Consider the following 20,016-nt stretch of genomic DNA (forward strand, 5'->3'; position numbering starts at 1 on the left):
AATGATATTGGTGGATGTGCAGGTGAAACTTTGATGGATGTGGAAAGCTCCTTTAGGGCCTTAGATGGAAGTGAGGGAGGAGGTGTGGGTGCAGGTTTTGCAATTTCTGCGGTGGCAGGGGAGGGTGCCAGGAAGGGAGGATGGGTTGTTGGGGGGCGTGGACCTGACCAGGTGGAATGGTCTTTGTGGAAAGTGGAAATGGGTGGGGAGGGAAATATTTCTCATTGCCTACTGTCACAGTCCTTCAGCTTGCTTTTTTCTTTTATGATTACCATTAAACCTTGAAGGACCTGCAGCTAATATATTTGTTTCTTTCAATATGGATACTGACTACCACTTCCCCAATTACATATTTCCTAAGTCATAACTTCAAAGGAATTAGAGATGAGCAACAAACACCTCCTTTATCAAATACACCCTCACCAATGAAGGAACTAAAAATTGGCCAAATACCTCAATTTCATTCCTGCCTCTCATACGTTTTCTACTCCTATCCAAGCATAATGCTGCCAACGTGGACTGAATTTATGGCTCCACATTTGAATAAATGTGTGCTGATGGCATGATTGTCAGTGACTGTAGCAAGGTGGCTGATGGAAATTTCACTCAAATGGACTTCCAGTGGCACACTGGCTTCTGTATCACTCCCTACACTGTCAATTGATCTCGGAGCTTTTGCTCCCCCCCAAAAAAAACCTGGAATTTTATTCCAAAAGTTTATCAAGAAAACATTTTAGAGGCAGACAAATTATAGGCAGCGGTTTTATATTTATCTGAAAATTTCTGTATTGGATCTGAAAATATAAACACAGCGACATGGGCTGTCTAGAGGCAGCTTTCCTTTCTTGATGCTTTTCAAATTAAAAACACTTCATAAAATTGAGACTGTCAGACATCCCCTCCTGGAACATGCCTTTGCAAAAGGAAGATGCAGTGGTTTTTGTTGAGGTTCATCCTGAGCAACTCCATGACACAGGACTCTGTGCTCTGCGGCCTGTTTCCACAGACACACACCAAGACAAATATTGATTGTCCGTGGAGGACCATCAACTCCATGAAAGACTCGTTTTGGTCTGCCCAAAACCTTTTCTTCCAGAACAAGGAGTTGACTTCAACCAAGTGTTGCAGTCTGGCACATTCCAAAGTCCAGAACTACGTGCTGAGGGATGCACAGAAGTTTGGGGCAGCTATTACTAAGGAAAAGACCACCATCTGATGTCTTTCTGAAGTTAAATGGGGCTCCATTCAGTTATTGGACCTTCATAGTGCTTCAAATTTATGTAAATATAGGCTAGTTCAAGTATGAGGTGTCTTTGCTTTTGTTGGATAGAGTCAAATTCCAATGTTTGTATATGCTACTGTACAGAACCAAACTAAGGTTTTTTTTTAGCAAATAAAATAATGAAAAATGGAACCCAGGACTACAGTGAAATACTGTACAAGGGAAAGAAAGAGACCTTTCGACGGAACATTGGATTCAGCACTAAACAGCAAGGCAGTAGACTAGTACTAGTAGAATAAACTCTGGTAAGAGGATAAAGGAAATCAAGACAGAGTGATGAGAGCATCCAGTTAGATATAATGCGATTTAGCACTCAGTGAATGAACAGCCTGGTTCAGTCTTTAAGTTGGGTGCCTGTCCAAGCACACAAAATGTCCACACAGTTACCTTCCAATGATAGCTGCCAGCATGCATCAAAATAAAGCATCAGAGTACAGAAGTACATGAAGTGGATCGGAGACGTGGTGGTGAGGAGAAGTTGGCATGTGTTGGATGTCAATGTCTGTGCACATGCGGTGTACAGCTAATGTCCATGGACTGTGGCCCGAATCGTTTGTCCTGTGTTTCCACAATGATGATCGGGAGGAGTAAAATGGTGAGCTGGGAATCACCCAGATAACGTTCATGCTGGGAATTCATAGTTCAAGTCTCTATCCATTTCATGGTATGATGTGAGTCTGCATGTTAAAGAGATGATATCCCGTGTTAATGAGTGTAATAGTAAGCATTAATCCCTGTCATTAGGCCTCTGATCTCTCCTAACGAGAACTGCGTATTGACACTGTTAGAAAATGGACCCAGTTGCTCCTGATGTTGAGAAAGGCTTTGTTTGACTGCTCATGCAAGTTTTCCAGATTTCTTGCCAAAGCCCATGTTGTTCAGAACCTGAGAAGGTTCTGTCCTGACAAAATGAATTCTATCACACTCTCCTAATACACATGCCACCCAAAAATGTTTTCACAGCTGCTGATTTGTTCTAGCCAATCATAATTTTTCAGTGAAATTAACCTACCATTCTTAGCTGATCTAGCCTACTTGTGACTGTATTATAGCTGACTCAAAGTAATCCAAATGATTATAAAAACAGAATAGAAGGGGAAATAGTCAATAATCCAAACATTAAATTAGTATAAGCACCAAAAGATATTTTCCCTCATAAAAAGCATAGCTCTTGGTATTTCCAGTGGACCAAGGAAAACAACAAATTGTGGAAAAAACTACAAGCAGTTACTTGTCTACATTGAAATCAAGAAAAACACCATCTCAGAAACATTTTGCAGCTAGAAACAGAGGTGACCTATTTCAGAAATGGTCAAAAGTAGGTGAAAGCATGAAATATCTTTTGTTTATTAGTTATGGTATGATATTCTTGAGCTCCAAATTAAGGAATCTCAGACAGCTTAGCTTAATGTATCTAGGGCATTGAGGTGCACATCAGTTTCAATAAATTCAGAACCACTTAAAATATTATTGTGGATTTTGTGGTCAGCGATAAAGATTTTGCATGGCAGCTGTCGGCCATGCAAATGCTAACAGACTTTGAGAGCTCTTGAATGTAGACATGGATTAATCCGGTGTCTGATCAGAGGTGGTGCCTTCTACAGAAAATCATTGGTGGTCATGAGTAGGCCAAGTAACTGCAGGGCCCTCAACCAAATCTCAAAGGCAGAGGGGCAGAAATCTGGTGCAATATGGGTAGTATTAGGATGATTGTCCCTTCTGTACATTACCCTGGTATTTAATTTTATGGACTGCAATGTCAGATGCTGTGTATAGTGGCCAACCAATCTGATATCGCGTTTTGCACCACTGTCAAGTTGAATTCTCACAGAGTCTGAACCAAAGCAGGAAATGTTTAAGATTTCACATACAAGCACAAAAGTGAAATAAAAATTGCAAAAGACACTGACATTAAGAGAGGGATAAGAAAGACAGACTGAAAATATTAAAAATGTAAATTTATTTTAACTTCTGTCTATGGAAATTGCTATTGGCTCATTTACATCTTTTAAACCTATTTTCTTTTTGTTTTCTATACCCTGACTCAACATTGAACTCAATATTCTAACGATTGTTATTCCAATTCCAGACTCTACCCTGCATGTTTATGATCCTTCAATTTGACTGGATTGGAAAGTATACAATTGCCTCGTTTGCTTACAGAAGGTATCAGTCCTCCGAAGGAAGGCTGCAACATTTGGGAGGTTCATACAGCAAGCTCCAGTGCAAAATGCCACAGAGGATCGGAGAAAAAGTGTAATGAATGTTTTGGTGCCATTAGTTCATTTCTGAAAGCAAAATCTAGCCATGGCGTTGCAAGGGATACTGTTTACACGATAACTTAGGAGCTGTTGTAAAAGTGGCTTCAGGATTGAGGAGGTAACGTGGGTTTGGACTAGATATTTTCTTGGGATCAACATTGTTCGTCACTTACATAATATATTGACCTTGGAGTCTGTGTCATCTGGATTCTATAAGCTCACACTTGCCACTATATGGACTCAAAACCTTTTACTCCAGTCAGTTATAAATGAAGAAAATGTGAAAATATATAAAAATATGAAGAACCATAAATGTGCAATTCTTATTATTTTATATAGCTCTACTTCATTTTCCAAGACATCACTGACTGGTACTGATTTTATTTTGGCAGGATACATGCATTAGTACCGTGGACTATAATTTCTCTGCCTTCTTTAACTGGCAAGAATGCAGAACTTCTCCAGATTCCTTATCATTTTACATGAAAACTGCACTCATTTGTCTGAAAGGACATCTGTAGACAAAGTTGAACCCCCTGACAGGATTGATAATTAATTTGCTGATCTACTAATTAAATATATGATCTTAAATTTATCACCACTTACAACTTGCTTGACAGTCAAAAGAAATAATCTTACCCTATGCAAAAACCTTTTATTAAATATTCTCTTAGCCTTCTGCATTTCAGTGGAAAAAGCCATAGTACAGTAGCCCCCATTTCTCCTGACTACAGCTTCCCATCTCTTGCACTTCCCTGATGAATCTGTGCCACATGTAACATTATCAATCTTTCATTTGGGATTGAACAAATACTTTGTACAAATTTATTATTACTTCTCCATTCTTGTGGTTTATCCTACAATTTATGAACCCTAAATGTTATTCTGGATGTTCCTACCTGCACGATCAGAAAATAATGGATTTGATCTTTCCAGCCCCTGAATGACAAAATCAATGGTAAGAAAGTGGGCGGCACGGTGGCACAGTGGTTAGCACTGTTGCCTCACAGCGCCTGAGACCCGGGTTCAATTCCCGCCTCAGGCGACTGACTGTGTGGAGTTTACACGTTCTCCCCGTGTCTGCGTGGGTTTCCTCCGGGTGCTCCGGTTTCCTCCCACAGTCCAAAAGATGTGCAGGGTCAGGTGAATTGGCCATGCTAAATTGTCCGTAGTGTTAGGTAAGGGGTAAATGTAGGGGTATGGGTGGGTTGCGCTTCGGCGGGTCGGTGTGGACTTGTTGGGCCGAAGGGCCTGTTTCTACACTGTAATCTAATCTAAAAAAAAATCTAAAGGAGAGAGAGTTGAGAGAGGTGGCCAGCAAGGAGCTTCCGGATGACGAGAGCTAAATGCCCCAGTTTTGAGTCGAGTGTTGAATAGGGAAAGGAGATTCTCATTAGGGAGTGGTGAGAGTCCAATTATTCATTCAACCATATCCTTCAGTGTCTTTTCATTTTGTATACACTCCACTCCTCGTCTTTCATCCCAGAATATATTAGCTCACATTTATCCAGATGATATTGTTTTGCCAATTATTTGGCCATTACTTTCTCCAACCTATGTCTTCCTGAAAAATATGTCACATCTTGATTATCAGCATAAGAAATTGTGCCCCTATGCCCAAGTTGAAATCAACTGGGGGCAGCAGTGACAGTGGTAATATATCACTGGATGAGTAATCTAGAATTCAAGGCTAATGTTCTGGCCCCAGGGTTCAAATATCACCATGACAGATGATGAAATTGGAATTAAATGGGGGAAGAAAATCTCTGAGACAAGAAAAAAAGCTTGTCTAACAGTGACCATTAGACTGTGAGTTGTTTTAAAAACCCATCTGGTTTAGGGAAGGAAATCTGCCTTTCTTACTTGGTTTGTCTTACACGCAAGTTCATTGCAATGTGATTTACTCTTAACTGCCCTCTGGGCGATTAGGAATGGGCAATAAATGCTGGCCGAGTCAGTAATGCCCACATCCCATGAACAAACAAAGAAAAATGACAAAGCCTACAATGAACTCCACTCCATGTGTTCTTCCCCATCTACTTACACAAACTGTTTCCTGTTTTTCTAAGAATTCTCTTATGACTTCATTCTTGTTGATAGAGAATATAAACATTCTATTCTCAAGTTTGAAACTTATTGGAAGCAGTTGCAGAAGTAAATTTGGAATTGGAAATATCAAAACTTACCCTCTCATAACACTAATCAAATTTCTATCAGAGATAGGGAATTATCACGGTTCACATCAGCTCTAGCCTTCCCAGCTTGCCTCAATCCCCTGCAGTTTACCTACTACCACAACAGAAGGCATTTACCTTGTGTAGAAGACTAGTGTTGGACTGGGGTGGACAAAGTTAAAAATCAACAGACCATTGTTTGCAGCAAACTGCCCTGCCTTCAAGATAACATCGAGCACAACACTGTACAAACCTGTCATGTCAACCACTGCAAGATGTGTCAATATCAACATGGATACCACCATTATACGTGGGGACACCTCCCACCATTGTACGTGGCAGGTACTCAAGTGACTTGGCCAACATAGTCTATTACATATGCTGCAGGCAAGGATGCTCAGAGGCGAGACCAAGCAGATGCTACAACAACGGATGAATGGACATCACACAACAATCAACAGGTAGGACTGTTCCCTCCCAGTCAGGAACACTTCAGTGGTCAGTGACATTTGGCCTCGGATCTTTGGGTGACCGTCCTACAAGGCTGACCTCAGGACATGCAACAATACAAAGTGGCCGAACAGAGGCTGATAGCTAAGTTCTGTACCCATGAGGATGGCCTCAGCTGGGATCTTGGGTTCATGTTACATTACGGGTGACCCACTACACTATACACTCTCTCAACACACGCGCACAGACACTCTCTCTCTCTCTCTCTCATAGACACACACATACACCGCCCACCCCCCTACACATCCTCTCACAGGCTTATACTCCAGCACGCCCACACACACAATTTACCAAGCTTTCACACATGCAAACACACACTCCCGTGCATTCACTCTTACATGTGCACACATATACACACTCTCTCTTGCTCATTCATGCACACACACAGATCTATAGGGTGAATTTGTATTTGCAGATAGATTGTATTTTGCTCAAAAAATGTGCAATCTGCAAGCAGTCATTGCATGTAATATTTTGTAAATTCCATTTTGGAAATAAATCCAGTCTGACTCAAGTTTGGGATACAGACAGACTCTGACCTCACACTTTTAATTCATTGTCTGAGCTTTTGTTATAAAAGCTTAAATTATCTTGAGAAAGTGACTTAAAATAATTTATATATTAATGAACTGGAATTTATATATTAATGAACTGAAACTTGCAACCCATTCTAAAAGATGAAAGAGTTAACAATCCAGGTTTGTTCAATATATCACTGAATGACACTGTAATCTTCTGCTATAAATTCTGTGTCTTATGATCTTATACTCTACAACCACCTGATGAAGGAGCAGTGCTCTGAAAGTTAGTGCTTCCACATAAACCTGTTGGACTATAACCAGTGTTGTGTGATTCTTGACATTTCTCTAGCCCTATACTCATCAATGGAACATGTGGATAATAATGGTACCTATGTCAGGTTTCTACTTATTGACTGCAGCTCTGCCTTCAACACCATAGGGGCAGCAGGGTGGCTCAGTGGTTAGCACTGCTGCCTCACAATGCCAGGGACCAGGGTTCGATTCCAGTCTCGGGTGACTGTCTGTGTGGATTTTGTACATTCTCCCCATTTCTGTGTGGGTTTCCTCCCACAATCCAAAGATGTGCAGGTTAGGTGAATTGGCCATGCAAAATTGCCCATAGTGTTCAGGGATGTGAAAGTTAGGTGCTTAGTCGGGAATATAGGAAATAGGGTAGGGGAATGTGTCTGGGTGGGTTACTCTTCAGAGGGTCGGTGTTGGCTTTTTAGGCCTAACGGCCTTTTCCACATTATAGGGATTCCATATATCATAATTCCAACCAAACTAATCTCCAAACTCCGAGACCTAGGTGTCTGCTCAGTCTTCTGCAACTGGATCCTCAACTTCCTGACCTACAGCCCGCAACCAGTAAAGACAGACATTAGCAGCTCCTCTATGATAATCCTTAACACTGGTACCCTGGAAAGATGCATATTCAGGCCCCTACTGAACACTCATGACTGTGTGGCCAAATTTCATTTGAACTCCATCTACAAGTCCACTGACAACACCAATGTTGGCCAGATATAAAACAATGACGAGACTGAATACAGGAAGGAGATAGAATGCCAGGTGATGTGATGCAAAGATAACAATCTCTCCCTCAACGTCAGCAAAAGTAAAGAACTGGTCATCGGCTTCAGGAAGCAAGGAGAAGTATATACCCCGAACTACATCAATGGAGCAGAGGTGGAGATGGCAGAGAGCTTCAAGTTCCTGACCATGACAATCACCAACAATCTGTCCTGGACTACCCAATTAGATACAATGGTCAAGGCGGCACAATAACGCCTCTTCTTCCTCCGGTGGCTAAGGAAATGTAGCAGGACCCTCACCAACTTTTATAGACGTACATTAAAAAAAGTATTCTATCTTGATGCATGATTTGGTACAGCAACTGCTCTGCCCAGTACAGAAAGTTGTGAACATAGCCCCGACCATCACACAAGCCAACTTCCCATCCATCGACTTCATCTACATTTCTCATTGCTGCGAAGGCGGCCAACATCATCAAAGTTATAATCACTTCCATCAGGCAGAAGATACAAAAACTTAAACACACCAACAACAGGTTCAAGAATAGCTTCTTCCTTGCCCTAATCAGACTGTTGGCTGAACATCTCAAATTTCAAATCCAGTGCTGATCTTGCTTTTGTATTAAAAAACATTTTTTGGGTTTTTAGAAGTCATCATCTGGGACCAAATAATGTGCAGGATAATCAGTTTATTTAAAATGCACTTGTTTGGCCACACAGTAATTATTTTTATTATTAGCAGTCAAGTCAGTAGCTGCTTAATGAGACCATACTTCAGTGTCATCAGCTGATAGCACCTGACACTGAAATGGTCATGGCTTCATCTTTTGTGCAGTGTAACTTTGCATGTATTGCTCTGTTCAATCACCTTATAATCTGTATGTTCTTCTATGTTATGATCTGCCTGTACCGCAGGCAAAACAAAACGTTTTCATTGTACTTTGGTACATGTGACAATAATAAATCAAAATCATATTTTTTCTGTCGTTGAGTAGTAACAGTCAGATGATCCAAAGGAGGAATTCTATTTTGTGATCTTTCTTAAAATTAATAAAGTTATCAACAGATAATTATTGAGAATTTGGATGGTGATGTCCACCAGTAACCATGATCAAATCTGCTTTAACCTTAATCCCCTTCCCGAATCAGCTACAATAGTTCTCACTTATTGTATGAAAATAGTGATGAGAGTGGAACCAGGTCCTGAGTAGATTCTTTCTTTCCAGCTCGGGGAACATGTTGGATGACTGCAGATCTAGGGCTGAGAGGTAGAGAGACAAATTCTGATGTTATCACCAAAACTTGGCAGATACGGAAATCAGTTCTGAAGATGACTTATACTAGTCTCAGAACATTAACTCTGTTTCTCCTACCATAGATGCTGACAGACCTGCTGAGTTTGTCTGAAAGTTTCCAGTGCTGTCCTACCTGACTATCCATCCTGTTCAGCTCATCCAAAAATATTCTGCTGCCAAAATACTGTCTTAGAAACACAGAAGATAGGAGGAGTAAGCCATTGGGCCCTTCTAGCCTACGCCACCATTCATTATGGTCATGGCTGAATATCCAAATTCTTGATGAGGTGGTGACAATCTTGGACAGGGGTGGAAAGCATCAGGAGTCACATGACACTAACTTATAGTCCAACAGGTTTATTTGAAATCATAAGCTTTCAGAGCACTTATCCGTCAGGTGAAGCAAAGGGAAGGACACAGGCACAGAATCTCTGAAAGCTTACGATTTCAAATAAATTTGTTGGATAATAACCTGGTATCATGTCTGTTCTGATTTCATCCAAATTCTTGGCAATTTCCATTTTCTTTTCTTACACCATGATGAAGCACCTTGGGACATTTTTCTAACTAAAACTGTTGTTTAAAGCAAGCAATAGGCAGTTAATATTTGCAAAGTTTGTAAAGAATATTTAAAAAATCAGTTATCTCAAGGTCCTTACATGAGATACACAGTGGTTAGCACTGCTGCCTCACAGCGCCAGAGACCCGGGTTCAATTCCGCCTCAGGCGACTGACTGTGTGGGTGCACATTCTCCCCGTGTCTGCGTGGGTTTCCTCCGGGTGCTCCGGTTTCCTCCCACAGTCCAAAGATGTGCAGGTCAGGTGAATTGGCCATGCTAAATTGTCCGTAGTGTTAGGTAAGGGGTAAATGTAGAGGTATGGGTGGTTTACGCTTCGGCGGGGCGGTGTGGACTTGTTGGGCCGAAGGGCCTGTTTCCACACTGTAAAGTAATCTAATCTAATCTGTACAATTTGGAGAAAAATTGCAATATCACTACATGTTCTTTGCAAGAAATCTCAAATGTTGGCAGGGAATGATAACTACCCACAACACAAACAAGGCTGTGTTCAATTTAGCCGTGACTGTGACCAGTCAACAAGTCCTTCTGGAACAGACTGGTTTATTCAGTTAAGAAACTTATGTTGATAATTATATTATGAAGTTTCTGCAGGATGCCTCTTCAAAATATGATTCAGATGTGTGGAATTACTGAAACAAGTTCAGGAAAACAAGTACAGCAATGGCACGCAAGACTTACAATTGTGTGACTGAAATTGGGCCTGATCTTAACTCTAGCCACCCAGTAGAACAGCTGGTTAACATAGTGATGATGTGCTTATCTATGTTCCTGCTCGTTGCCAGCCTAATCTCTCAGTTTCTTTGATCTTGGGCAGTGGGGTGGAGGTGTAAGTAGAACCTCAAAGCTATTTTAAATAAAAGTTGTAGATGTCTCACCCAGTTCCTCACCTACCAATGATGTCAGTGAAATCAATGTCTCGGAATCACTAAAGTTCTATACAAAATGGGCACTTAGCTGTAGGTTCATGAATCATGTTTTGTTTGCAGTCTGATTTCCCAATGATGATTCCTGTTTCCAGATTACTTCTTTCAGTCTATTTTTGGCATTATTGCACTCAATAAGCTTTAATTACTTATCATGGAGATTATCATTGCTTGGTTATTTTGGATGAAGGAACATTTGAAGGATGAAGTGCAGCATCAATAGAATCAGTATCTGGCTGCAGCTGCCTATTATTACAGACAGAGTTATTTCTGAGATCTATTTGAAGTGCTAAGCCTTAGGCGATCATGATCTGCCTTTGCAGGCATCTGTATCTCTTGTAAGAGGACCTGCTGCCTGTTGGAGCAGGGTTTCAGAGTAGGCAGGTTTCTCTACTTCTTTGACACTGGTTTGATCAGTTTGTTACAGGAGGCATCAGCCACATCTTCCAGTCTATGACACAGACCAATGTTAAGCAGGTCACCAAGGCTATGTGACTAAGTTTCAGCAGCTGAATTGATGTCAACAAGCAACATAACACTGTGGCTTTCACAGCAGTGACTGGCTTCCTTTGCATTTCAGACAATATTGACTACACAAATGTTGCAATTGCACCAAATGATGTCAAACAGCAGCAGTCACTGGAAAACTATACAGTCCATTAATGCCCAGCTAGCAGCTGATCACAGAAACAATGAATCAAGTTTTTTTCCAGATGTGGTCTTACTAGCACCTCATATAATTAAGGCATAAGCTTTAAGCTTTTGTATTGTGAACATAAGAACTAGGAGTAGGAGTAGGCTGTCCCGCCCTTCAAGCATGCTCCACCATTCAATAAGATCATGGCTGGTCTTCTCACAGACCCACCTACCTGCGGCTTTCACCCTATCCCTTAATTCCTTTATTGTTCAAAACAATATCTACCTTAGCTTTAAAAAAGTTTACTGAAGTAGTGTCAATTACTTCACTGGGCAAGGAATTCCATAGATTCACAACCCTCTGGGTGAAGGAGTTCCTGCTCAATTCAGTCTTAAATCTGCTTCCTCTAATCTTGAAGCTATGACCTCTTGTCCTAGTTTCACCTGTCAATGGAAACATCCTCTCTACTTCTATCTTATCTATTCCCTTCATAATTTTATAAGATCGCCCCTCATTCTTCAGAATTCCAATAAATATAAACTCAATCTACTCAGTTGCTCCTCATAAGCCAACCCCCTCAACTCTGGAATCAACCTAGTGAACCTCCTCTGCACCCCCTCCAGTGCCAGTACATCCTTTCTTAAGTAAGGAGACCAAAACTGCATACAGTACTCCAGGTGTGGTCTCACCAACACCTTGTACAGATGCAACATAACCTCCCTGCTTTTAAACTCAATCCCTTTAGCAATGATGGACAAAATTCCACTTGCCATCCTAATTACCCGTTGTACCTGCATACCAACTTTGTGATTCATGCACAAGGACACCCAGGTCCCTCTGCATAGCAGCAAGCTGTAACTTTTTACCATTCAAGTAATAATTCTTTTTACTATTATTCCTACCAAATGTATGACTTCACATTTTTACATTGTATTCCATCTCCCAGACCTTTGCTCACTCACTCAATGCATTTATGTTCCTCTGCAAACTTTGTTCTGCCACTCATCTGAGTGTCATCTGCAAACTTTGACACACTACACGTGGTGCCCAACTCCAAATCATCTTTACAAATTGTAAATAATTACAGTCCCAACACTGATCCTTGAGGTACACCACTAGTCATTGATTGCCAACCAGAATAGCACTCATTTATCCCCACTCTGTGTTTCCTGTTAGTTAACCAATCCTCTATCCATGCTAATACTTCACCCCCTGACAACATCATCGTTATCTTATGCAGCAGCCTCTTGTGCAGCACCTTGTCAAAGGCCTTTTGGAAATCTAGGTAGACCACATGCACTGGGTCCCCATTGTCTACCTTGCTCATAATGTCTTCATAGAATTCCAAAAGATTTGTCAAGCATGACCTGCCCTTCGTAAACCTATTCTGTGTCTGCCTGACAGGACAATTTCTATCGAGATACCTTCTATCTCTTCCTTGATAATAGACTCAAGCATCTTCCCCACTACAGAGGTTAAGCTAACTGGTCTATAATTCTCCATCTTTGGTCTACCTCCTTTTTTAAACAGCAGCATCATATTTGCTATTTTCCAATCTGCTGGGACTGCCCCAGAGTCCAGCGAGTTTTTGAAAATTACTGCTTGTGCACCTGCTATTCTCCCATCTCTTTTAGCACCCTAGGATGTATTCCATCAGTGCTAGGAGACTTGACAATCCTTAGCTCCATTAGATTGCCCAACACTACCTCTTCCGTAATAATGATTGTTTCCAGGTCCTCACCTACCTTCGTCTCTTTGTCAATCACTGGCACGCTATTAGTGTTCTCCACTGTGAAGACAGATACAAAATACCTATTCAATGCCTCAGCCATTTCATCATATCCCATAACTAAATTCCCCTTCTTATCCTCTAAAGGGCCAATGTTTATTTTAGCCACTCTTTCATTTTATATATTTATGGAAACCTTTGCTATCTGTCTTTATATTCTGTGAATAATTTTTTCTCGTGTTCTATCTTACTTTTCTTTATAGCTTTTTGTGACTCTTTTGACCTTTAAACCTTTCCCAATCTTCTAGTTTCCTGCTGTTCATGACCACTTCGTATGCCTTCTCTTTCAATTTGATAGCCTCCCTTATTTCCTTAGACACCCATGGCAGATTACCCCTTTTCTTACAGTCCTTCCGTTTCACCGGATTATACTTTTGCTGAGTAATTTGAAAAATTGCTTTGAAAGTCCTCCAATGTTTGTCAACTGTCCCACCATAAAATCTTTGTTTCCAGTCTACTTTAGCCAAGTCCTCCATCATTCTATTGTAGTCCCCCTTGTTCAAGCACAGGATCTTGGTATTGGATTTTATCTTCACATTCTCCATCTACATTCAACCATACTGTGATCACTGCTTCCAAAAGGATCCCTAACTGCTCGTATTCAAATCTGCTCATGATAAATGGTAACTTTTTGATAATAATGAAAGCTTTCCTTATTATTTACTGCACTGTATACTAACCTTTTGTAATTTATACATTAGGTCACTCTGATCCTTCTACATCTCAAAGCTCTGCAATCTCTCATGTTTTAGAGTATATGCTTTATTTTTATTTTTCCTGCCAAAATTGACAACTTCTCATTTGCCCACACTATACCCATTCGACAGACCTTTAACCCAACAGTTACCCCCTACATTTCTATGTATTCTCTTTATGTAGCCTTTATAAGTTACTTTTCTAACTAGCTGTGTCATCAGTAAAATGTAGTAATCATAAATCCCTTCATCCAAGTCATTCATGTAAAATTGTAAGAAATTGAGGCCTATCACTGATCCCAGTGTCACACCACAAGTTGCATCCTGTTTCCTGTTAGCTAGTCCATCATCTAGCCACGGCAATATGTTCCCTTCTGTAACATTCACTTTTATTTTCCACAATAACCTTTGATGTGGCATCTTTTCAAATATCCTCTGAAAATTAGAAGTGTTATATCCACTGGTTCCCGTTATCCACAACAAGTTGGTTAAACATAGTTGCAAACACCTTGTCTTTAAAAACAAATGAGGAGAAAGTGATCTCCATCATCTGCAGTCCTCAGAGTCGAAGGGTGTGGTGCTGGAAAAGTGTGGCCGGTCAGGCAGCATCTGAGGAGGAGTATTGACGTTTCAGGCATAAGCCTATGCCCGAAACATTGACTCCCTTGCTCCTCGGATGCAGCCTGACCAGCTGACTTTTCCAGCACTACTCATTTCAACTTTAAAAATAAATGTGAAGGACGCTGGAAGAAATGAAAGAATTTTGGACAATTTCTGGATTGAAGGTGGCTTACCACATGACATCTTGGGACTGAAATATCCACACATTAGAGTGTGGTGGTTCACCTACTGTTTTCAAATGTCAGATGAGACGGCAAGCCAAACTTTTACAAGATATGAAAGGTGGATTTTATTTGGATTTATTTTAATTACTTTACAAACCTAGTTTGGAAGAGATGGAGTTCAATTGCTGAAGGCTAATAAGGTAAGAGCCCATGGTGTTACAAGGTAATATATTCGTATGGAAAGACAATTGGCTAACTAATAGGAGGAGAGTTAGGATAAAGGAGACATTTTCAAGATGGCAACCTGTAACTAATGGAACAGAGAACAATGCTGGGGCCATGACTTGGATGAGGAAAGTGAAATTACAAAAGCCAAATTTACATGACAAAAATAGGAAGACAGATAGTCAGGATGAAAAGTCTGCGGAGAGTTATAAACAGATTAGGCAAGTGGGCAAAAACTTGGCAGATGGAAATATAATGTGGAAAATTGTGAGGTTACGCACTTTTGGCAGCAAGTTTGGAGAAGCTGAATGTTATTTAAATGGGGAAAGACCATAGAAAGCAATAGTACTGAGGGATTTGGAACTCCGTGTGCACATATCACCGAAAGCTAGCATCGAAGTTCAGGTAATAAGGAAGGCAAATGGAACATTGGCCTTTATTTCAAAAAGAATGGAGTATAAAAATAGGGAGGCCTTGCTAAAATTACACAAGGCAATAGTCAGAACACAACTGGAATACTGTGAAGAGACTTGGTCCTCTTTTCTTACCAAAGATATATTGTCACTGGAGGCAGTCCAAGGGAGTTTCGCTCGGCTTGTCCCAGGGATGGAGGTACTGTTTTAGATTAAGAGGTTGGTTAGGTTGGACCTGTAGTCATTGGAGTTCAGAAAAATGATAGGCAACCTTATTGAAGCATAGAAGATTCTTAGCCAACATCAGAAAAAGATTATTTCTCCTTGTGGGAGAGTTCAGGACCAGAGGGCATAATCTCAGAATAAAGTTTCACCCTTTTAAAAGGGAGATGGTGAATTTCTTCTCTCAGAAGGGGGTGAATTTGTTGTATTTTTTAGGGAGGGTGTAAAGTGTCTGCCAATGTTTGATCACCTGCTTTGTTTTACTGTCAATGCTAATATCCTGCTTTAGTTATGCCAAAGTAAGCTGAATAAAAACTGGAGAGTATGGAAATTAATTACGCAAAATTTATTTTATAGCTTACACATGCTACGTTACTGAACAGGTAATAAGTCTCCTTACAGTTGCACCTGGAGGTCCTTGGGCACCTTCTTTTCCTGGGTCTCCTCGGGATCCTATTGGACCTACAGGACCAGCAAGACCTGATGGTCCAGGATTGCCTTGACTACCCTGTGCATTGAAGCATAAAACAGAGTAAATGTTGAACAAGTCATACATTTTGGCAGGAGAATAAGATCAAGGAATACAAACTACATGATACGTTCCCAGGTATCTGTTCCAGTAAATACACATATCTCTGAACATAGCAGGATAAAATGAGAAGGCTGTTTTAAAAATGCTTTTAGGATCCTTAACTTATTGACAGATATAAAATACAAAAGCAAGGAAGTTATACTAGACCATTACAAAACAATGGTTAGGTTTCAGGTTGTGTTCAATTTCGTACATTACACGTCAGGAAGAACATTAAAGCCTTGGAGAAGATACATGAGAGACTTACTAGAATGATATTGAGGAGGAGGACCATGAAGAGAAACTAGGGTTCTTCACTTTAAAGCAGCAACAGTCAAGATGATATCTGATAAATGCATTCAGAATCATGAACGGTTTTGAGAGAGTCAATAAGCAGAAACTGATTTGAGTAATAGAAAGATTTACATTCAATGGCATTACTATGGCTGAGCAATCCTCCTCCTGACCATCCTGGCAGTCATCATTGATCAGAAGCTTAACCTGTAGCCATATAAATATTGTCAACACAAAATAAGTAACTCACCTCCTGACTCCCCAAACCCTATCTCTATCTATAAGGCACAGGTGAGGTAAGTTCTTCAGTGCAGTCCTAACAACACTCCTAAAAGCTCATCAAAGAGTCATAGAGATATACAACATGGAAACAGACCCTTCGGTCCAACTTGTCCACAGTGACCAGATATTTCAACCTAATCTAATCCCAATTGCCTGCACCTAGCCCATATCCCTTGACGTGGTTGCTGGCTGATCCCATTGTGAACGGCAGTGATCACATCTGCAATAAGTGTTAGCTGCTGGAAGAACTCCAGATCAGAGCTGATGATCTGGAATCTGAGCTTCAAACTCTGCGGCACATCCGGGAGGGGGAGAGTTACCTGGACGTTTTGTTTCAGGAGGCAGTCACACCCAGTAGATTAAGTAATTCAAATTCAGTAAGTGTTCGGGGAGAACAGAGTGTGACTATAACAGAGGCAGGTAGGGGGATTCGGAGTGCAGGAGCCTCAGCCCTTAACCTTGTCCAAAAGGTATGAGATTCTTTCTCCCTGTACGGATGAGAGAAAGGGCTGTGGACAGGATGAGCCAGCTGACCACAGCACCATGGTGCAGAAGGTTATTCAAGAGGGGGAGCAAAAAGACAAGTAGTTGTTATTAGGGATTCTATAATTAGGGAGACAGATAGTATCCTATGCAAGCCGGATTGGGAGTCCCGCATGATGTGTTGCCTGCCCGGTACCAGAGTGCAGGACATATCTGACCGATATTGGAGTGGGAGGGAGAGGATCCAGTTGTGGTCCATGTTGGGATTAACAACATAGGCAAAGCTATGGTGGGGGACATATTTGGGGAGTATCAAGCACTAGAAAGGAAATTGAAATACTGGTCCTCAAGGGTCATAATCTCCGGATTACTGCCTGAGCCACATGCCAACTGGCATAGGGATAAGAAAATTAGGGAAGTAAACACATGGCTAAGGGATTGGTGTGGGAAAGAGGCAGTCCATTTCATCGGGCACTGACATCAGTTTTGGAACCGGGTGAAAGGGGGGGTGGTGGTGATGGTGGTGGTGAGCGGTGGATGGAGGGAATCTGTACCGTTGGGATAGTCTCCACCTGAATCGATATGGAGCCAGTGTTCTACCAAAAAGTATAAATAGAGTGGTCAGTATGACTTTAAACTTCTGAGTCGTGGGGAAGGGAAAGTGAAAGCGACAGGGAGCATGGAGTTAAATGGAAAGACCAACAGGATAGCATGTGTGCAGGTGGGTTACGGTCAAGTCAGACTAGGAATGCAGCAAAAAGGAAGGATAACTTAAGATGTCTTATGATTTCCAATATCTCTAATAATGATAAGTTAGCTAGCACTAAGGCACTTTACCTGAATGCTCATAGTATCCGTAACAAAGCAGATGAATTAACGGCACAAATCATCATGAATGATTATGATGTGGTAGGCATCACAGAGACATGGTTGCAGGGGGTTCAGGACTGGCAGTTAAATATCCAAGGATTGATAGCTTATCAAAAAGACAGAGAGGTGGGCAGAGGCGGGGTTGCCTCGTTATTTAAGGATGAGATTAAATCTATGGCAATGAATGACATCAGGTCAGATAATGTGGAGTCTGCGCAGGTGGAGTTGAGGAACCACAAATGCAAAAAAACCATAATGGGAGCTATGAACAGACCTCCTAATAGTGGTCAGGACCAGGGTGAAAGATGTACCAGGAAGTAGATAGAGCATGTCAGGAAGGCAAGGTCACTGTGATCATGGAGGACCTCTATATGCAGGTGAGTAATGTTGCCAGTGGGGGGGAAAATTAGACAGCCATGGCTGACAAAGAAAGTCAGAAAATGTACCAAAGGAAAAAAAAAAGATCCTATAAAGTGGTCAAGAGCACTGGGAAATCAGAAGATTGGGAAGGCTACAAAAACAAAGAGAGGATAACAAAGAGAGAAATAAGGAAGGAGAAGATCGAATATGAAGGTCGGCTAGCCAGTAATATTAGAAATGATAGTAAACTTTCTTTTAACACATAAGAAACGGGGAGCAAAAGTAGACATTGGGCCACTCCAAATTGATGCTGCAAGGCTAGTGATGGGAGATAAGGAAATAGCTGAAGTACTTTGTGTCAGTCTTCACATGAGTAATATCCCAACAATTAAGGAGAGTCAGAGGGCAGAGTTGAGAATGGTAGCCAATACAAAAGAGGAAGTGCTAGAAAAGCTAAAAGGTCTAAAAATCGATCAATCTCCTGGCCCCGATGGACTACATCCTAGAGTTCTGAGGGAGGTGGCTGGGGAAATAGCGGAGGTGTTGGTTGTGATCTTTCAAAAATCACTGGAGTCAGGGAAAGTTCCAGATGATTGGAAAACCGCTGTTGTAACCCCCTTGTTCAAGAAAGGATCAAGACAAAAAATGGAAAATTATATGCCAATTAGCCTAACCTCCGTTGTTGGCAAAATTCTAGAATCCATCGTTAAGGATGAGATTTCTAAATTCTTGGAAGTGCAGGGTCAGATTAGAACAAGTCAGCAAGGATTTAGTAAGGGAAATTTGTCCCTGACAAACCTGTTGGAATTCTTTGAAGAAGTAATAAATAGGTTGGACCAGGGAAACCCAGTAGATGTTATCTATCTAGACTTCCAAAAGCCTTGGATAAGGTGCCTCATGGGAGGTCGCTGAGTAAGGTGAGGGCCCATGGCATTTGAGGAAAGCTACTGGCATGGATTGATGATTGACAGAAGATGGAGAGTTGGGATAATAGATTCTTTTTCAGAAATGGCATCTAGTGACAAGTGGTGTCCCGGAGGGTTCAGTGTTGGCTGCAGCTGTTCACTTTTTATATTAACGATCTGGACAAAGGTATTGGGGGCATTCTGGTGAAGTTTGCCAATGATACGAAGTTAGGTGGACAGGCAGGTAATAGGGGTGGGGAGGCTGCAGAAAGATTTAGGCAGTTTAACAGAGTGGTCCAAGAAATGGCTTATGAAATTCAACGTGAGCAAACGTGAGGCCTTTGACTTTGGAAAAAGGAATACAGGCATGGACTATTTTCTAAATGGTGAGAAAATCCATAAAGCCGAAGTACAAAAGGATTTGGGAGTGCAAGTCCAGGATTCTCTAAAGGTTAATTTGCAGGTTGAGTCAGTGATTAAGAAAGCAAATGTAATGTTATCATTTATCTCAAGAGGGTTGGAATATAAAAGCAGCGATGTGCTTCTGAGACTTTATAAAACTCTAGTTAGGCCCCATTTAGAATACTGCATTTAATTTTGGGCCCCACACCTCAGGAAGGACATACTGGCACTGGAGTGTGTCCAGTGGAGATTCAAACGGATGATCATTGGAATGGGAGGCCTAACATATGAACAGCTGAGGATCCTGGGATTGTATTCATTAGAGTTGAGAAGATTGAGGGGAGATCTAATAGAGCTGAAAATGTGTTGCTGGAAAAGCGCAGCAGGTCAGGCAGCATCCAGGGAACAGGAGAATCGACGTTTCGGGCATAAGCCCTTCTTCAGGAAAGTTTGTCCAGCAGGCTAAGATAAAAGGTAGGGAGGAGGGACTTGGGGGAGGGGC

At 41.2% G+C, this 20,016-nt stretch overlaps 1 protein-coding gene across 3 annotated transcripts in view; it reads right to left on the bottom strand.

The window, feature by feature from the left end:
• Nucleotides 1-20,016, bottom strand: part of LOC122556638 (collagen alpha-1(XXIII) chain-like) — a 229,667-nt gene that overhangs the window by 78,438 nt on the left and 131,213 nt on the right. For all 3 annotated transcript variants that reach the window (XM_043703584.1, XM_043703583.1, XM_043703582.1), the window contains one exon: nt 15,748-15,855. In XM_043703584.1, the coding sequence (XP_043559519.1) occupies nt 15,748-15,855 (108 nt within the window). The remainder of the gene's footprint in view (nt 1-15,747; nt 15,856-20,016) is intronic.

Source organism: Chiloscyllium plagiosum, chromosome 14 (assembly GCF_004010195.1).
Source record: "Chiloscyllium plagiosum isolate BGI_BamShark_2017 chromosome 14, ASM401019v2, whole genome shotgun sequence".
NCBI classification, from domain to species: domain Eukaryota; kingdom Metazoa; phylum Chordata; class Chondrichthyes; order Orectolobiformes; family Hemiscylliidae; genus Chiloscyllium; species Chiloscyllium plagiosum.